The following is an 18,559-nucleotide window of genomic DNA, read 5'->3' as shown; positions in this document are numbered from 1 at the left end:
GACTCATTCATATGGCTGTTGGCTGATCCTCGATGGCTACTGGTCCAAGCCATCAGTTCCTTGACACGTGGGCTTCTCCGTAGGGTGACAGGCTACTCACAACATAGCAGCTTGCTTCTCCCAGAGCAAGGACTCCAAGAGAGGGAGGCAGGGAACGAGGGAGATAAACAAGCGAAATGGAAGTCACTCTTGTTGTAATCTTGGAAGTGACTTTCCATCACTTTTGCCACATTATTTTGTCAGGAGCAAGACACCACCAGGTCCAACCCACACTCAAGGAGATGAGGATTAGTGAGAGCCATTCTAGCATCTGCCTGCTGCACTGCCCCAAATGAAATAACTAGAGAACCATAAATGTTTGTATACTAAAAGACCAAATGTTAAAATGTTTGTTACAAATAGTAAATGCTGTGACGTTTAGCTCAATATAGGCTGCAGCTGTCAGGCTTCACAAGGGGGATATGGACCACATAAATAGGATTGGATCTGGATAAGTATAGAGTAGTGGTCTTCAAACTTTTTTGCTTGCCATAGCCTCTAAAAGAATTGAGAAAATGTTATATGTCCTTCCATATTTTAAAGCTGATAACTGAAAATCTTATAAATTTAATAGGTGCCCAGAATTTTGTTTCTATCATATTGTACATGTGCTCTAAATATATTTTCCATCAAAATCTGGTTTTGCATTTAATTTTTTTGAAACTTAGTTCATTTAATTTTTGGAAAATAAAGCATAATTAGCAAAGCTAATCCTTACTGTCAAATCAGTCAAATCACATTTAATTTCTATCAGAAAGTCTGACTTCATTCTTGAGTTCAAATAAATGTGTTAATACACATCACTGAGATTATCACCTCACTCTGGTTCTGAAATAGATAGACAAGACATAGAGTTTTTCCATGTGTTTGTCCTTTGGATCAAATAAGGTATTGTGCCCCCTTTGGTATTTCTTACCAAAGCTTTCTTTGCTGTGAAAGGATTCTCCCTCAGGAGATAAATATCTCAGGTCATCTCTAGTAATACTTGGATGGACTCAAATGCTTAAGTTTTTTGGATATTTAATATTTTATTTTAAAACTTTTAGAGTTAGGATATCAACAAATACTGATATCCTAACAATACATCAATAATGGCTTCAAATATATAGTATGACTTGTCAACATGATACCCATAAAGTGAGCCCAAAATTATTATTCACTAAACATCGCTTATTAAATTCCTGTGACATTCTTTCCGGTTATGCTGTGCTCTAAAAAGAAAAAAAAAATCTGTCAAAAATAAGCTTCCAGGAAGCTGTTCCAGCTTTGCATGCTTCTGAGAAGTAGCCCTAGTTTTGTGTGTGAGTAGGTTCTGAAAACGAGGAACTAGGACTTTTGGAGTAGCCATCAGAGTTGTTGGGAAGACATAGGAGGGTTTGAAAATAGCAGGTATTTAATTGGGGCAGAGTTAGGTGCAGTTAGTCTGATTTTAACATTTTTCACATCTCTTATTTGGTCCGTAAAGGCAGAAAATTAAAATGCAGATATTACCTCTGCCTGATTTTTGACCCACCTCAAACCTGCAATTAGGGGTTGCTAAGCAAAGTGGTGGCATTTAATGATTTAAAATAAAGAATTCCATAATTTGCAGACTTCTGAGAAGTTCCAGAAAATAAATCAAATGGTGTGTAACAGCGACCGTGTGCTCAAAAGAAGTGCTGAAGGAAGCAACCCTCCTAAACCACTGAAAAAACTGCGCTTTGACATTGAAGGATCGGATGAAGCAGATGGAAGGTAGGAGCCGTTTTTCAGGAGCTGAGCTGGTCATCGGGAGAACCCAGAGCGCCAGCCCTACTCCCGACTTACACCAGTCCTTCTCATGCCAGTTTTATTTGGAAATTATGAGGATTGCTCAAAATAGTAGGTGTGACTGCATCCCAAAGTAAAAAGCACCATGTAAATCTACTGAAATTAATTGAAAATATCAGATGTTAAAAATCTGGTCATTTTTTTACAAAGCTATTGATAAAATTTTGTTAGTTTTGATTAACATTAGATTTTTAAATGCTTACTCTTGAAAAATGCTACTGTGTTTCATAAGAACCACTGAAAAAATATCTAGGATCATAAATTTGTGACATTTATATTTTAGATGTTCGATTTATAAACCTTCGAAATTAAAAGCTACTCACTAAAATAAGAGCATAAAAAGTCATTGAAAACATAGTTATTGGAAATCTGAGGTTTTCATTTGTACATATACATATGAAATATTTTGCATTTTTTAAATCTGCAGTAAACATCTCCCAGGGGAGTCCAAATTTCAACAGAAACTGGCAGAAATGAGTAAGTACTTATCATTAAACCTTACGTAAATGAACAGTCATTTACATTGCGGAAAGCCTTTTCACATTATAAAAGAATAAATTTATAGAATCTCTTCAATTAGTGACTTGCTTCTGCGTTCAAGATATAATTCGCTCAAGCATGTGTTGTTTACTAGCCTGTATGGGTTAGATGTGTGATGCAAAGTGAAGGTCGTCTTCATCCTTCCTAAAATCTGCGGGAAGACCAAGAAGTGAAACCAAATCTTCAACACGAATGGCTGTGGTTAGAAAATATTTTAGGATAGCAGAACTGTAATGAGGTACCTTTATTTAAGAGTATTGGATGTAGGCAAGAATATATATATACTTAGCATATATAAACATCATCACCCTTAGCATATATAAACATCATCACCCTTAGCATATATAAACATCATCACCCTTATTTAAAGAATAATCTTTTATTCTGCTATTACTGAACTTCCCTAATTTGCAAGTTTTAGAACTTATTTTAAACAAAAGTTTTTCATTACTGGAAATCAGAATTTTGATAAAGAACACAAGAGCATTTTCCAAGTTATACAGAGTGACTTAAGTTTGGAATGTTAAGGCAAATGGACTTCTCTCCTAAGCTACTCTGACACTATGAAAGATTAACCCAAGTATAGTAGATGGGAAGCACATTAAGAAAAAGATCTGTGTGCACTGACTGCTACTGCGATGTCTTAGAGAGGTAGCCGTGAGGGTGAGTGTGACATTTCCTGATAATCTGGTGCCAGACCCATTAACAGGAAGCAGAGCTGGGTCTTGGAAAGAAGACAAATATTTAGGAGATAATAAGAATTAAAACTGTCGTTCCTAGGTCATAGGACATATCAGTAAGAACAGTACCAATTAAAATGTGACTTTTTAAAAAGGGGCTTTCTCTCAATGTCTCTGTAGATACTAACTTTGAAATATAAAGTGTTTTTAAAAATACTTTTGATTTTTTAAACCATATTTCTATGTGTATTATTTTGAAGAGTACTGTTGAAACTAAATTAAATTTTGTGGTTATAAATGGATCTCTTTTTGGATTTTACATCAACTAATATACTCCTGTTTTAACTTTTAAATAGTTGTAGCTTTTCCCCCCAGTGCATGAAAATAGACATGAAGCTTATAACCAAAATCAGACCTTAAAAACATGTGGAAGCATTTTGGAACCCACAAATATGCATTTTAAAAGGAGCAGAAAGCTGTAAAAACGTGTATATTTTCTTATAGAAGAGCTCAGTTGCTGTAGTCAGTACATTTCGCAGTGACACACTTAGCTATGACCAGGAATTCCCTCTGCCGGGCTGAAGTTCAGGGCCTTTGTGCAGCTGAAAATTGAGGAGAGGTAGCAGGAGTTTTAACCCATGAGGAGAAGGAATTCTCCAGGTTGCTCTTCAGCCTTCCTCAAAAAAACTGTATTCAGAAGAAGGTCATTACACAGTGCTAGATTGCTCAGAGTGGAAGGGCCAGAAGGGGAGACTGAGTCACTCCTTTCTTTACCAAGCGTGAGTGTTTTGTGCTTCTTTATGAAGAGCCTTTGCCCACCTCTAAAATCAAGTTAAGATTTTTTAAATTATTTAAGAGAAGCATTCTGTTTTTGTGTTGTAATTAATAATGTATTTTTAAATGTCCATGTCCAAATTAAATGAGCTGTGAGCTGATGTGTTTGCAGTACTTGCAGCGTGTCTCCAAACACAAGGGAATTCCTGGCTTCATGAAGAATAACACTCACTTCAGCAGACCAGCCCAGAATTCTGTTTTGCTCAGGTGCCAAACTTAACCATATCATCTCTAGAACAGTGGCCTACAAAGTTGGGCACACTTGGGTGTGTGTAAGACCACCTTTTGGGGGTACATAAAGAGACTATTAGAATATTTGTCTTTATCTCATCTATTTTAATGTTTGGGGTGTGTGTGTCTTATAATTTAGACACATATGCATACATACATACATACATTTAGTGGTACTGCTTGGAAAAAAATTTGCTGATGGGGATGTATGATTTAAAAAACGAAACCACTGCTTTTGCGAGGCCCTGGGCTCCATCAGTTTGGCGTAAGCATAACATGTGTGGCAGCCCTTTACCAGCTTACCCAGCACCGTCAGTGCTGTTAACATTTCTTCATCCTTGTTTTAGCATCTACTCGAACACGAATGCAAAAGCAGAAAATGAATGATAGCACGGATACCTCAAACAGGGAAGAAAAGTGAGGACCTCACGACCTTGGTGGGCACCCTGTACATCTCCGGCTTCATTGTCTCCCACAGATCTGACTGTAGAACTCTCCCAGGTTCTGTTTACGGCCACATTTGATACATACCTTCAGCTCTTTTTGTGGATAGCACAGTTGAGTATTTGTGCAGGGGATTCCTAAGCCACTTGCAACATTGTAGTCACTAGAACATGCATTGTTATTGTTCAAGATTGAAAGTCCTGTGCCAGTCCTGCCATTTAAAAAGCTGTAGCAGATGTTTCCATTTCCAAAATACAGTAAGTCCCCTACATACGAACCTTCAAGATACGAACTTTCAAAGATGTGAACAATTGAATCCAGCAAGGAACCAGAACCTGTGCCATTAATGTCAGGCGTGAGTGAAATTGCAGCTTGCCTTCCGTCTCCTATTGCTGACGATCCTTCAGCTCTACCATCTCCCACCTCCTTTCTCTCTTCCAGTCAGTAACTCTTCTTGCCTCTTCAGGCGATGCCAGCCCCTGTGTGCCAGCTGTTGTACTGTACTACTGTACTTTTCAAGGTACTGTACTGTAAGATTAAAAATGTTTTCTTTATTTTTTGTGTTTGTTGGTTTTTTATGTATTATTTGTGTGAAAAGTATTATAAAGCTATTACAGTACAGTACTATATAGCCGATTGTGTTAGTTGGGTACCTAGGCTAACTTCGCTGGACTTACAAACAAATTGGTCTTATGAAGCACGCTCTGAATGGAACTCGTTCGTATGTAGGGGTTTTACTTATAATTGCTCTGCTTTACAAATGGTGGCAGGATCCCCTGGGAGTGAGAGTCCTCACAACCTGTGCCTATCTGAGTACTTTGTCTTCTCTTGTGGCATGTATGTGATGTTTGCTCTTATTTTTATTAATTTATATTTATTTTTTTTAACTTAACATGAACACCCTTAGAAAATGCGTCTTGTCTTCCAAATGCAATTTGGCTGACTGCCCCCATTCGCCCAAATGATCCTGAGCTCTTGTGCTAAAACATATATTAGAAACTAGGGAAAAATTACTAATTTTTACACATTAGATTTTAGTTTACTCATGGAAACTAAATGGATGTACTGTGTGTTTGTTTTATAAATATTAGTTTTTAAATACAAACAGAAAGCAAAGTATAAACATATGAGATACTGTCATACTACTGATACAGATTTCATACCTCAGGACTTGTAAAAATTTATTCTTTTCTTCCTCCAACTCATATTTTAAAGTAAAGAGTTATTAATAGTACTCTTGGTTTTTATACCATTCAGATCACTGAATTCATGAAGTACCCATCTAGTGCTTGGAAAATAAAGTGTTCAGCTAGAGCTTTGCTGCAGAGGACCCTAATACAGTATATCCCAAGTGCACTTTCTAACGTTTCTGGGTCCCAAAGCATCAAGATACAAAATAATTTTACTCCACAAACAGACTGTTAACTATAGGAGCCTTAATTTTTTTCTTAGAGAGTTATATAATTACATCTCAGCAATTACTCTGCCCTCCTGAATGCGGGAAGAGGGTGTGTTTGTTCTGGAATGGTACATATCTTCCGTGTATCTTTTGAACTAGCAGTTGTCCTTTTTTTTTTCTTAATTCAGCATGGTCTAACACTGGCATTTTCAAAGCCGCATCATTTCTCATCCAAAATGCAGGTAACGAAAGGTCTTTGGGTTAGGCATTAATGTTGCTCTCTGATTTTGTGCAAAAGCTTCAATTTAAAACAGCTGCATTAGAAAAGAGGCGCTCCCCCCTCCAACACCTAAAGGTGTATTTAAATATCTTGTGTGATTAACTTATTTAGAGATGGTATAATTTAAAATAGGTGGTATTTAAGGTAGCATCTACTAGCTTTTAGGAAAATTACTTTGTCTAAACTCAGAGTTCTTTTTAAAAAGAAACCTGGTCTTATTTGTTAGAAAACAAAACTTTATTTTGTGCTCAGTTCAGTTGCAAACTTATTTTTTTGACAGTTATCTTGATAGCAAAGGCACTAGAAAGCTTTATCTCATTTCCTCATTCATTTTTGCATGAATATCAAACAAATCAGTTAGTTTTTAGGTCAAGGGCTTACCACATTTCTGAGTCTTTTGCTAATAAGTTCATGTTAGAATTAGTGTCAGAACTTAAGGAACTTCAGAGATCATGTATTGAGATTTCTTAAATAAGGCTTCAGATATTGCTTTATTGCTTTTTGTATTGGTTAAAACTGTACATTTAAAATCGCTGTTACTATTTTCTACGATTAACAATAGTTTGTCTATTTTTAAATAAATTAGTTGTTAAGAGTCTTAATGGTCTGATGTGGTCTTTGTATTAAGTGCACTAACGTTCTCTTTGGTATCTAAATTCTCTCCTAGTATCTCATCCGTTCTTAGCCTTTAAGAATGGGCTTTATATGCTGATAAATCCCAGATTTATTTCTCCAGCCTGACCTCTTCATGGAGGTCAGAGCTCTCACAGCCAACAGAACCGCTGATTCCTACCCCTCCTCCCCACCCAGCTTCTCAAAATATAAACCAAAATCAAACAAAAACACCCTTTTCTACCCTAGTCTTTTCCCATGTTATTAAACACTTACTTGCTCAAGATAAAATCCTGAGTCTTCTATTAGCTGTTGTCTGGACCACTGTTAAAGACTTCTAACTGGTCTCCACTTCCCTCTCTTTCCTCTTTACCTTTCTACTCCTTAAAGACCCCTTTAAAATATAAATTGATTCACTTTGCTCCTCTCCTTGAAGTATTCAGACTCCTGATCGCGGCCTGGGAAGCGGCCCCTACCTTCTTCTCCGTCCTGTTCTCGGGCTACTTTCTCCCTGCTCACTGTGCTTTACCCCCACTGGCCTTCTTCTCTTATGACGCCAAGCCCATCCCTACCTCAGGCTTTTACATTTGCTGTTCCTTCTGTCCAGCGTGCTCCTCCCCCAGGATTTTGCTTAGCTGGTTTCCTCTTGTCTTTCAGGGCTCAGCTCAGAGGCCTTCCTTGACACCCAAGCTAAAATCCTTCCTCTGTACTGTGCCACTCTCCTTCAAAAGTGTAACAGCATTCATCACCGTCAGAAACTGCCTTACTTGGGTTGCCTATTGCCTGTTTACCCACCCCGGCATCAACCTGGCTGGCCTTACCTACTACTATAGTTGTAGCATCTAGAAGAAGCCCGTATGTAGGGGGGAAAAAAGGTATGTTTTCTGTATGTTTTCCAAGTATGTAGAAACGATATTCTCTTTCTCTTTGAAAATGCCATGTATTGAGTACCTACTGTATTTCAGGCACATTCTAAAATGTGATACAACAAGTAAATAAAATTAAGATTCCCCCTCTCTGTGGAACTTACATTCTAATTCTAGTTTCGGGAAAAGAGAGCAAACGAATAAATAAACGAGGAATATAGTATATGTGATTGTATTAAGTTCTGTGGAGAAAGACGTGCCGGGGGGAGAGCAGGGAGTACCGGTAGGGAGAGGAGTTTTAACACTTAAAGGACAGTGGTCAGGGCAAGACTTGCCGAGGTGCTATTTGAGCCAAGTGTTGCAGAGGGTGAGGGAGTGAGCCAGGCACCAGAGGGGGTAGAACAGAACACAGAGAGAAAGAAGCCAGTGCTCAGAGGTGGGTGTGCATCGGGTGTATCTGAGGAAACATAAGATGTCATAGTAAGATGGAGAGTTTTAAGAAAAGGAGTTGGGGCAGAGGGGGCAAGTATCTCTTTTCATCTAACACAGAGTTTATAAAGGCCTTTCCTTCCAAGCATCCTTCACATATATATATAAGTCTGCAGTCCTTTATCTGCAGTTCTGAAATCCAAAAAGCTTTCAAAACCAAGTGGTTCTGTGTGTTTGGTGCCAAAAGTCACATGGCATCAAAAACATCTAACCTGGCATAGGGCATCAAAAGCATATCTAAACTGGCATAGAGCTTTTGAGAGGCTTTATCCCACTTGTGGGAAGAGTCTTGTTTCACCATTAATGCATTGATTTGGGGGAGCTAACCTAGGCCCTGCTTAGGTAGATGTATATATATATATGTACATATATTATTATAATATTATATATATTATATTATTATATATATGTTATTATCACGTACATATATTATGTAATATATGTACCATATGATCATACTAAACTCCAAAAAAAATGAAGAAACCCGTCTGGTACCAAGGGATAATCTTGAGTTGAAGTAATATGATTTCTCAAAAACAGGTGGACAGTAAACGTCCCTCCTTCTGGAACAGCAGCATGTTTGTCCCTGAAGGAAGAAAGGCAAATAAGGAAGTTCCAGCAGGAAAAGCAGCAGGTATACCTCAGTACTGGGACTGTATTTACGTTGGATGCGGATCTTCCATGAAATGCAGTCTCTTAGGTCAGGGAAAAATCAAGCAGCCTTTATAACATTAAAAATTTTTAGTCTGGATGATAGAAAACTGATCACTTCTGGAGATTAATTTAGTATTCCAGTAATTAAAGGTCCTTATAATGAAAGGGACAAGTTCAAATTCAGTATTTACTTTATTCATTACAGTTTTCTGGTACAAATGGTGGGCGGCGGGGAGTATCAGTTCTATGACCGTCCGGATGATTTCCTAGAAGCTTGCCCGTAGAAGCATATTTTTGTTCCTCATTTTTGGGCCAGACAGCGTACATGGCATTGGCAAGGATTTATTCGGTAGAATTTTCCTTTGGACTAAATAAATGTTTTACAGGACAACCTGAAACCTTGCCTCTAGACATAGCAAATTTCCACAAGTATGGGGTCTTAAATAGAAATATAGTAACACTGTATAATGTCTGAAAGGAATTAAAACAACTCTTTTAATAAGAAGCTGGAATAGTCATCTATTCTTAGAAATACTTTTTTGTGTCCATTATCTTGGAACTATACTTACAGTCTAGTATTGACGTATGATGACAATTTACTGTGAAAGTTAAATTTATTCCACAGACCAATATCAGTTACTTTCTAAACAAAATGTTATGATTTTAACTGAATTTAGTGAGAGAAAGTCATTATGGTTTATGTTTTTATGCTTTGGCAAAGACTGAATTAAAAATGACAGTACGGTATGGTTTTTCCTCTCTCTTTACAGTTCTCCCAACCTGTTTGTTGTGGTAATAGCACAGGGAGGACTCATAAGATAGATAAGACTATGTAGTTTGTAATTGCCTCTTTTTCATCATCACTGGTCAAGAATTCTGTGTCTAACACTCACCAGGTTATGGTCTAGAATGACTGGCAGTTTCTTCAGGTCTCAGATGAAAACATTTAACCCTTTTTAAAAAGCACTGAATGGTATCTTCACAAACCACTCTCAGCAGATGAGGATGCTACTTTATTCCTGTAAAACCTAAACCTCTCTCTGTGTAAGTTTGGGTGAAATTATATTGGAAGCACTAAAACATTGAATTTCTTGTGTGAGCAGAGAGGAAACAAAACTTAAGGATGGAAAATGTAAGATGAACTTAACGGATCCACTGACTTCTGATGTAGTGTCATTATGAAAATGAACCTTCCCTCCCACATATCCCTGACTAAACTTAGGGTTTCTGAGCTCTACAAACACTCATCTGTTAGAAAGAAATGAAGGAAATAAAGTGATATTATCCTTCATATAGGAGCACTGATGGCCAGCCTATCCTCAAAGATCAGAGAGAAAGCATGTTTTTTCAGAGAGATGTAACCACGGGACTCATCTGTCATCTCCAACTGGTCTAAAATCAGCCCTTCCTTATTGTTTGGCATCCCAGGTCTTAAGAGCTAAACCAATGATTCTCATCCTTGGCTAAACATCAAAATTACTTGGGGAGCTTCGTAAACATACTTAGAATCCTTGAATCTATATTTTGTAAAAGTTTCATAGATTATTCTGTTGTGCCCAGAGATAAGCAGCACGGAGATACAGAGCAGTGCAGCCTACACATAACAAGCTTAGAGGAAATCTAGATAAAGCTCCACCCACCCCTTCTTACTAACGTGTACTCTGGCAGAGCAGTGACCCGCTGGGGAGTCTCGTGGAGGGTAATCCATTTTACATCCCTAAATAAACTTACCTGTTCCCTTTGGGTGGTCCAGTATTTCCATGAAATGAGTTCATAAAAGAAAAAGGCATTGAGGAAATTCAGAAGACCCTGTCAGAAAAGGGCAAGAAAGAGGAAGAGGAGGTTTGGGAAGACTCTGTAAAATATAAAGGCTTTTTGGTCAGTGACAGCGAGCATAGTGGGCTGAGGAGAACGAGTCGGAAATGAAGCCTGTGGACGTCTGACTGTGAGAACTGATGGCGACTGGTAATACCCAGGCCTCAATGTTTCTTTGCTGGAGAGAACAGCTAACCTACTAAAACTACAGACAAATGGTGTAAGGCTGTAACATCTTACGGAAAAAAACCAGAACGAACTTTTTGGCCAACCCAATAAAATAACAAATACTACACAGTTCCAAAAATGGGATTCTGATTTAGAACTGGAGGCATCGAGACTCCTCTGCCTCTACCAGACAAGGTCTGCAAAAACAGATAAACAAAAAGAAACTAAGGATTCAAAAGTGACCTCACCAATAAAGAACATGGGCAATCATACGAACAGTTGATTAGAATTAGTTGTTTAGAAGCCATTTGCGTTTTAGGGTAGGCTTCGCTATGATGCCTTATCTGAGTAACTGCTTTAAAAAATAAGCTTATATCAAATGGATTTGTGTACATCTAAGAGACATAAGGTTGAGAGAATCTTGCTGCTTCTGAAGAATGAAAACACACACACATTTGTTCTATTATCTGCAAATAAGCACTTTATTATCAAACGGTTCAGCATCAGAACAAGGTTTCCAAAAGAGGTTTGTTTCCCTACATAGTATCATATTGTGAAAGTACATGTTAGGAGACTCTACATCCTACATCCTGTTCCATTTTCTCATTTGTAGTTGGGTAACTTGATCTAAACAGTATAAATTCATCTCTTTCTTACTAGTGCTGTCCATGAAATGTAAGCGTAGTTCCTTTTCGGCTAGTACTTTATAATTACACTGTGCCAAGTTAAAAGACCTGTTTTATAGTGACATAAAAGTCAACTACAAGAAAAACAAAATCATTTCTACTTACAGAGGCAAATCTCTCTTAACACAGAAGTAAAGGACATTGTGCAATTATGTAAGGCAAATGAGCCCAGAAACAACATTCATTCAAAGATAGTACACTTCTTATTCGATAACCCCGTGTGAGAAATTAATGACTCAGAGTAAAGACAGAATTAAAATTAGCCCTTGGGTCTTTGACAATTTAATTGCTAAGGCCTTTTGTGAATTCCAATTAACGCTCTAAATTAGCCACTATTTCTTAGAACGATGTACAGAAGAATATGAGCCTCAGACGTTTTAAATTTGTTTTGTGAAAGTTATTCCTTCATCCAGTATCCCACAAATAAAGCTGTTCTCGGGGCATAATTAAGATTTGTATAAGCTGAGTGCCTTACTCTATGCAAGACACTGTGCTGAATGCTGCAGGTGTGGTAGTGACAGCATTCCTTGTCAAGCTATCTATGTGGTATCAGCCTGTTGAATATGGAAATCTGGCCAGAATAGCATATACTTAGACCCATGTACCTACCAAAAGTCTCCAACTTAAGTGACTCGAAAGAGGAAACGGTAAGTATAGTAAGACATTTCAACTTTATTCCCTTGAGCTTAGTCCCATCTGATCAGAGAGCATTTAATGCCTTCTCTCTAGATTGTGGATTTCAAAAGGTGGGGAAGACTGACCACCATCCTTCTTTTGACAGAACATTAAGTATTCAGCCAAATGTAGCTCATCATAAATACTATTAAAGAGAAATTATTCTCTGGCTTTTGCAGGGAGAATGGAAATGCTAAAAATTCTTTCCTGCAGGTGAGGATTAATTTTTAAAGGCTCCAACTCTGCTTGCTTTGCTGATAAAGTTCTTCAAGAGATCATGGTCCATTTCTGCAAAGCCTGACGTCTGTGTTACTACAGTCAAATGGTTTATGCAAAACCTGAAGCAGAATTCTTCTAAATCCTAGGAATGACAACAGAAATTTAACAAATAAAACGAACAAATTTGTTTTAACAAATTCACATATCCCAATGCAATGCAACGTAGCACAAAAACTCCTAAAACACATAGGCAAGGAAAAAGGATTTGATGGCCAGCAGAAGGCAATGGGACAGCAATGCCTAAAGAACAGCTGTAAAACTATATAGCTAATATGAATCTATGCTTGCAAAAATTTAAATAACAGAGTAAAGCATTCAAGTGCCTCCACACTAACCAATGCAGAAAATGAGACTTTTTCTTCCCAGATAGGCGCCTAGATGTTTTGTTCATTCCACTTTCAATATTTATGCAGAGTACGACATTCCTCTTGTTTGTCTGTTTAATAAATATTTATTTATTGCATGAATGCACTGAGTAAATTGTTTAAAAGATTTTCTTTATGTTGAGCCCAACACTCCTCTTTTATATTCTTCTAGGGGCTTAAGTAGTTTTACCTGTAAGGAGTTTGTGAGAAAAGCTTAAGCCATAAAACAGTCATCTTGGGAAATGCTTCTCTGCAGTCATTAACGGGCCACTGCTCTTTCTCCTTTACAAGAAGATAAAGGCTGGGATGATTAGATTTCATCAGATCACACATAGCTTCAATAATCTGAAGTGGGAAAATGCTTTGAAGAAATCACGACTTTCTGCTAAGAGAAACTCCACAGAGTGGTGATTTCTGGCTTACTGTAATGTACACCAGGCCAAAAAACAGTACTGTAGGGATTCTCTTGATTAGATCTTCAAACCTGAGATCAGAAATAAGGTGGCTGGACACTTTTTTGGTCTGAGAGAAATGAGAGCTGAAGTCAGGCCAGCCTGCGGAGATTCTGATATGTCTCAGACCCGGGGCTCTGCTGCCCTCCTGACGCAGCTCCTGCCATGCTCCTTAACGTCTTTGCTCGAGTCTCCTTCTAAGTGAGACCTTCCTTCCGTCCCAGACCACGACTGAAAACTTCAGCTTTAATCTCAGCCTGCCCCCCACTGCCCCACTGCCCTTCTCTAACTTACTTTTTTATATCACTTATCACCACCTAACAGACCATGTATTGTATTCGTCATCTATTGCCCTCACCAGAAAGTTCCAGGAGGGCAGAGATTTTGGTCTGTTTTGTTCACTTCATGTACCCTTAGTGTCTAGAACCACGCCAGGCACGTAATGGGCACTCAGGGAATATTTGTTGAATCAATGAATAAACATTGCTGATTTTAAAATATGGGGGCAATAGAGAATTGTAGTAAAATGTGTGGTTTTGAAATCTGTCCAATACTGGATTGCATTCCAGCTTTACAATTATTAGCTTACTAAGAATTTACTTAATCTCTCTGAGATTCAGCTTCCTCATTTGTAAACTGGAACAAATAATAATAATACATATATTCTTAACAAGGTTCTTTTGAGAACTAAAGGAGATATGAACTGTGCTTCAAATAATCCCTGGTGTGTATTAATTACGTATTAAGTGTAGTCAAGCATGAGGGATAATTTGCTGAAAAGGTCCATTTCTTGCTTATTAGAGTCAGCAAGTAACAATACTAGTCAACTCAAATATACTGTTCTTTATTTATAAAAACTTTTATATTAAGTATACATTGAGTCTATTTTACTTGTGGTCTATTACACTAATTTAGGGTACCACACACAGACAGCCTGTAGTAAAATACAGTGCCTCTACAGGCAAAGTTGGACATTCATTAAACAAATATTTAATGAGCACATACTATGTGTCAGGCACTATCCTAAGCACTAGGGATATGGTTGTGAGCAAAACAAAGTCCTTGCCATTTGCTCAGGGAGCCTGCTTTCTAGAAAACAGGGCTGAATGGTAACCATACAAATAATTCACATAAACAGGGAATATGAAAAAGTCTTGGACATTAATTCTAGTTCAGATGGAAACACTATATGCCCACAATCTCATCATCTGAGGCAGCCCACCAGAGTCCAGTATTATCAGCATGACTTTAACAAACTCGTGAAAAAGCACAGTTATTGTCTGGCCATGAAGCCTTCTGCCTATTGTAAGTGCGCAAAGTATTATTACCTTGATGAAAGACAAACATTCACTATGCTTGTAAATGTCAATGCTTCAAGGTGGCTAAGATTTTTTTAAATGTTAAGTGAAAAAAATCTAGTATTTAGAAATATATATTAGGTTGGCCAAAAGGTTCGTTCTGGTTTTTCCATAGGATGTTACAGAAAAACCCAAACAAACTTTTTGGCCAACGCAATACATAACCTAGGAAAAAATCAGAAGGAGCTGTATGAAAATGTTAGTGTCCTCTGGTTGAGGAGTCATTTCCTTCCTCATACTTTTTGTATTTTACAAATTTTCTTTAATAAGCACACTATTACTTATATAAGCAGAAAAGAAGTTATAACCTTTTTTCTGCCCACGACTAAAATGTCCCTGTTTTCTGACCAAAGGAAAGGATATCCTTAAGGAAATCGACTCCAAAAAGTATGGCCTGTTTCCTAAAGATTTAACTCTAAGACAAGTTTTCTTTCCTTTCTTTATTATCAAAACAATACATGGTCACTGTAGAAACTTCAGGAAAAACAAGCAAAGATAAGGAAATAAAAATCATCCACAATCCCACCATTCAAAGATAACCACTGACTGTATTTTTCAGTCTTTTTTCCTATGTAGATAATAAATTTTGGTCTTTTTAAATTCAGCTATTTATACTTAAAAAAATTTTTTTTACTATTTTTATTTAAAAAATAAAAATAAATATACTTATTAAAAAAATAGGAGCACAGTTCTTCAGTCAATGATATATGTTGAATAGTATTAACATTTTTTAGTTTAAACAATCCTTTCCTGTTCACACTGACTTTTTCCAATTTTTAAAAATTATAAACAACACTGCAGGAAACATCTTTGAAGATAAAACTTTGTCTGAATCCATGGTTACTTCCTTAAGATAAGTTTCTATAACTGAATTCCTTAAAGAATTACATTTTTAAAGCTTTTAACACATATTTTACCAAACAGACCCCCAGACTGATTATACGAATTTGCATTCTCCTCAGCAGTTTAGAACACCCATTATCCTGAGCCTATACTATTTCTAAAAATAGACTCCCTGGTTTGACACTTGAAAAATTATACCTTATTTTCATTTATATTTTTCATTTGTTCATAAATCCATTTGGTCCATTTTCTTCCATCAAACTGCTCATGTTTTCTTTTTGTTTTTTTTTAAGAATTATGTATTAACTATGGTGAACTTGCTTCGTGATATTACAAATATTTTCCCCAGAGTATCACTCACTTTGGTTTTTTCTGTTTATTTTTTTGTGTATAAACATTTTTGTTTTTTTGAGATCAGATCAATCCTTTCTTTTATGGTTTCTGCCCTTGAGGTCCACCCTAACTTTATATAAACATTCCCTTATATTTTTTCTGGTACTTTATTTGTATACCTCAGATCTTTAATTTACTTAGACTTTCTTTTAGTTTAAGGCATGAAGTAGACAGCTAACCATTTCTTCCAGAAGGTGAGCTCCTTGAAAAAGGATGCTCTTCTTACCTGAGCGTCATACTTCACGGCGGCCGAGAGCAGCGCGATGGCATTCTCCTCGCAGATTCCTTGCTTGATAGTTTGTTGGCAGAGTTTTTTCAAACGATTTTCTCTATAAAATGTAGCCAAATCTAGCAATCCTGGTGGAAAGAGATGTTTCTTAGGGGAGTGATCTCAAGCACCCTGATTTAAACTCACTCAGCCTGTCAGAGATGATTTTGAATATAATCCTCAGTGAAGGGCTGTGGAAACAGAGACTTGGGCTTACTCTGAGCATGTGGCTCTACCTGAGAACGCAGCTGCACTGAGCGAGTGCAATACACAAACAAGCAGCTATGGAAAAACAGGAGCAAGTGAAAATGGCCCTAGTCTTTTCCTTAGAAATGCTCTAGTTAGCCCTCCCCCTGAATTATCAACATCTTCTCCAGCAGCATTCACACGTGCTGTAATAGTGCCCATCTTCTTCAAAAAGAAAAGAAATGCCTTTCAGGCCTCCTGCGACCCTGCCCCATTTCTCTGTTCCTCTCCTGAGCGAGCCTCCTGGGGAGAGAGGTCTCTGTTTTCTGCCTCTGTTCTCTCACCTCCTATCCTCACCTTAAGCAGAAGCCCAACCCCTCTGCTCCCTGACACCACACCTGTGATTGTCACTAATGGCTCCCATGGTGCCAAATCCAAGGGGCTCTCCTCTGATTTCATCTTACTCAACATTTACACAGAATTTGATGGGGTTAAGGATGCTCCCCTTCTTGAAATGCCTTCCTTCATTAGTTACTCTTCAGTCTCCTGGCTGGACCATTTTTCCTGACTTCCACATAGCTGAATGCCCCAGAGTTCAATATTCAGACTCTTATTTCACTTATTTCCCTAAATGATCTCCAGCCCCTCAGTTTTAAATACCATCTGTAAAAACTGATGATTCCTGTTATATTATCTGTCATCTGCTTTCCAATAACTCAACATAGAGTGATTTAGATGGTTAAGTTAATTTTAATCTACCCCAAGGGATACTATGAAGCACTCCAATCAAGAATGGTTGGCCAAGGGCTTCCCTGGTGGCGCAGTGGTTGAGAGTCCACCTGCCGATGCAGGGGACACGGGTTCGTGCCCCGGTCTGGGAAGATCCCACATGCCACGGAGCGGCTGGGCCCGTGAGCCATGGCTGCTGAGCCTACACGTCCGGAGCCTGTGCTCCCCAACGGGAGAGGCCACAACAGTGAGAGGCCGGCGTACCGCAAAAAAAAAAAAAAAAAAAAGAATGGTTGGTCAGTTTGCATTTGAAAGGCCCTTGTCAGGGGCTTCAGTTATGGCTACCTAAATCTTCATTAGAGGACGTGTTAATTAGCATAAAGAATGCTACAAACACTTCGTCACTGGTGAAATGAGTGGCACTCAGGTTATGTGGCTTGGATAGAGATACTGTGAGGGTGCTTTTGGCCCCTGTGTGATTGGGGTTCAAGCACCATGGGCTCAGCAGTCCTACTGCACCCTTGGAGTGGTACATTCGCTGGGTCTAATTCAGTCCTGGTTGCCACCTGATCCAAAGGCTAGCTGAATCCTGATTCTAGAATATTGTCACGTTTACTTCACGTAAAGGTTACTTTACAATAACCTTTCACGGAAGGTACTTCATAGAGGGCCCAAAGGACAGAGAGCCAGGATTTCATCAACCTTACAACATTAACTGTTTTTATATCTGCTAATAAGTTTTGTACATGTGGTAGAATTTGGTAGAAATTTCTCCTAAGTTTGGTAGAAACTTGCTTTCACTATAACATGACAAATATTATCAAAATTATAGAAGAAAGGCCTACGGCCCTCTGAAATCTTTTGAAATCTTGAGAGTCGTGAATGGCCCGATTGTTTCTGGTCAGTTCTCAACAACTCCCAAATTCACATCAACAGCCCCACACACTCCGAGCCATCAGACTCCCATATGCGTGTACTCACAGGTACTGCCCTGAGCCTCCACTCCAGGGGGCCCAGCTCTGCACCCGTTCTAGGCACCCCCCTCTCCACAGGCTAGCCAAGGAGCCAAGTGCCCACTCCTAGACCACACTTTGTGCTCCTGGGACCCTGGGGTTCCCTGAATAATCAGCCCTGAAGCCACATATGTCGGTATTTCCTCCCCTGCAGACCACGTGCAGGCCCCCAGCGCCCAGGGGTGGCCGGGGGGGTGGACTGGAGCACGGACATGCAGGCTGGGTGCCCACACACCCCTGGGATGCAGGATGTAACCGGTGGTGGGTAAAGAAAGAGGGCAGGTCCTGAGCTGGAGGCCAGAGGCCTGTCCTTCCTGTGCCACTGTGTCCCAGCACAGAACTCCACGAGTCCTACAACTCTAAATTCCAGCTGAAACTCCTACCTGGCCTTTCAGTTCTTGATAAGGTATATTTTTCAAGGTATGAGGATTGAACAAATTTTATCTGAAATT

At 38.5% G+C, this 18,559-nt stretch overlaps 2 protein-coding genes across 17 annotated transcripts in view; one reads left to right on the top strand and one right to left on the bottom strand.

Annotated features, from left to right (window-relative positions):
• Positions 1 to 11,637, top strand: part of RB1 (RB transcriptional corepressor 1) — a 137,488-nt gene extending 125,851 nt beyond the window's left edge. For 5 of the 9 annotated variants that reach the window (XM_033843663.2, XM_073795191.1, XM_073795188.1 and 2 more), the window contains 3 exons: positions 1,631 to 1,773; positions 2,276 to 2,325; positions 7,526 to 7,884. In XM_033843663.2, coding sequence (XP_033699554.1) covers positions 1,631 to 1,773; positions 2,276 to 2,325; positions 7,526 to 7,701 — 369 coding nt within the window. In that variant the 3' untranslated portion in view covers positions 7,702 to 7,884. Of the gene's footprint in view, positions 1 to 1,630; positions 1,774 to 2,275; positions 2,326 to 4,449; positions 6,855 to 7,525; positions 7,885 to 8,763 lie in introns of those variants that run through there. The other 4 variants (XM_019936580.3, XM_073795190.1, XM_073795189.1 and 1 more) reach the window with 3 other exon arrangements.
• Positions 11,638 to 12,198: 561 nt separating this feature from the next.
• Positions 12,199 to 18,559, bottom strand: part of RCBTB2 (RCC1 and BTB domain containing protein 2) — a 36,436-nt gene continuing 30,075 nt past the window's right edge. For all 8 annotated transcript variants that reach the window (XM_033843667.2, XM_073795197.1, XM_033843670.2 and 5 more), the window contains 2 exons: positions 16,138 to 16,268; positions 12,199 to 12,582 (listed from right to left, as the gene is read on the bottom strand). In XM_033843667.2, the coding sequence (XP_033699558.1) occupies positions 12,442 to 12,582; positions 16,138 to 16,268 (272 nt within the window). In that variant the 3' untranslated portion in view covers positions 12,199 to 12,441. The remainder of the gene's footprint in view (positions 12,583 to 16,137; positions 16,269 to 18,559) is intronic.

Source organism: Tursiops truncatus, chromosome 18 (assembly GCF_011762595.2).
Source record: "Tursiops truncatus isolate mTurTru1 chromosome 18, mTurTru1.mat.Y, whole genome shotgun sequence".
Lineage (NCBI taxonomy): Eukaryota > Metazoa > Chordata > Mammalia > Artiodactyla > Delphinidae > Tursiops > Tursiops truncatus.
The sequence above is the reverse complement of the archived record's forward strand: the minus strand, read 5'-3'. Positions and strand labels throughout refer to the sequence as shown.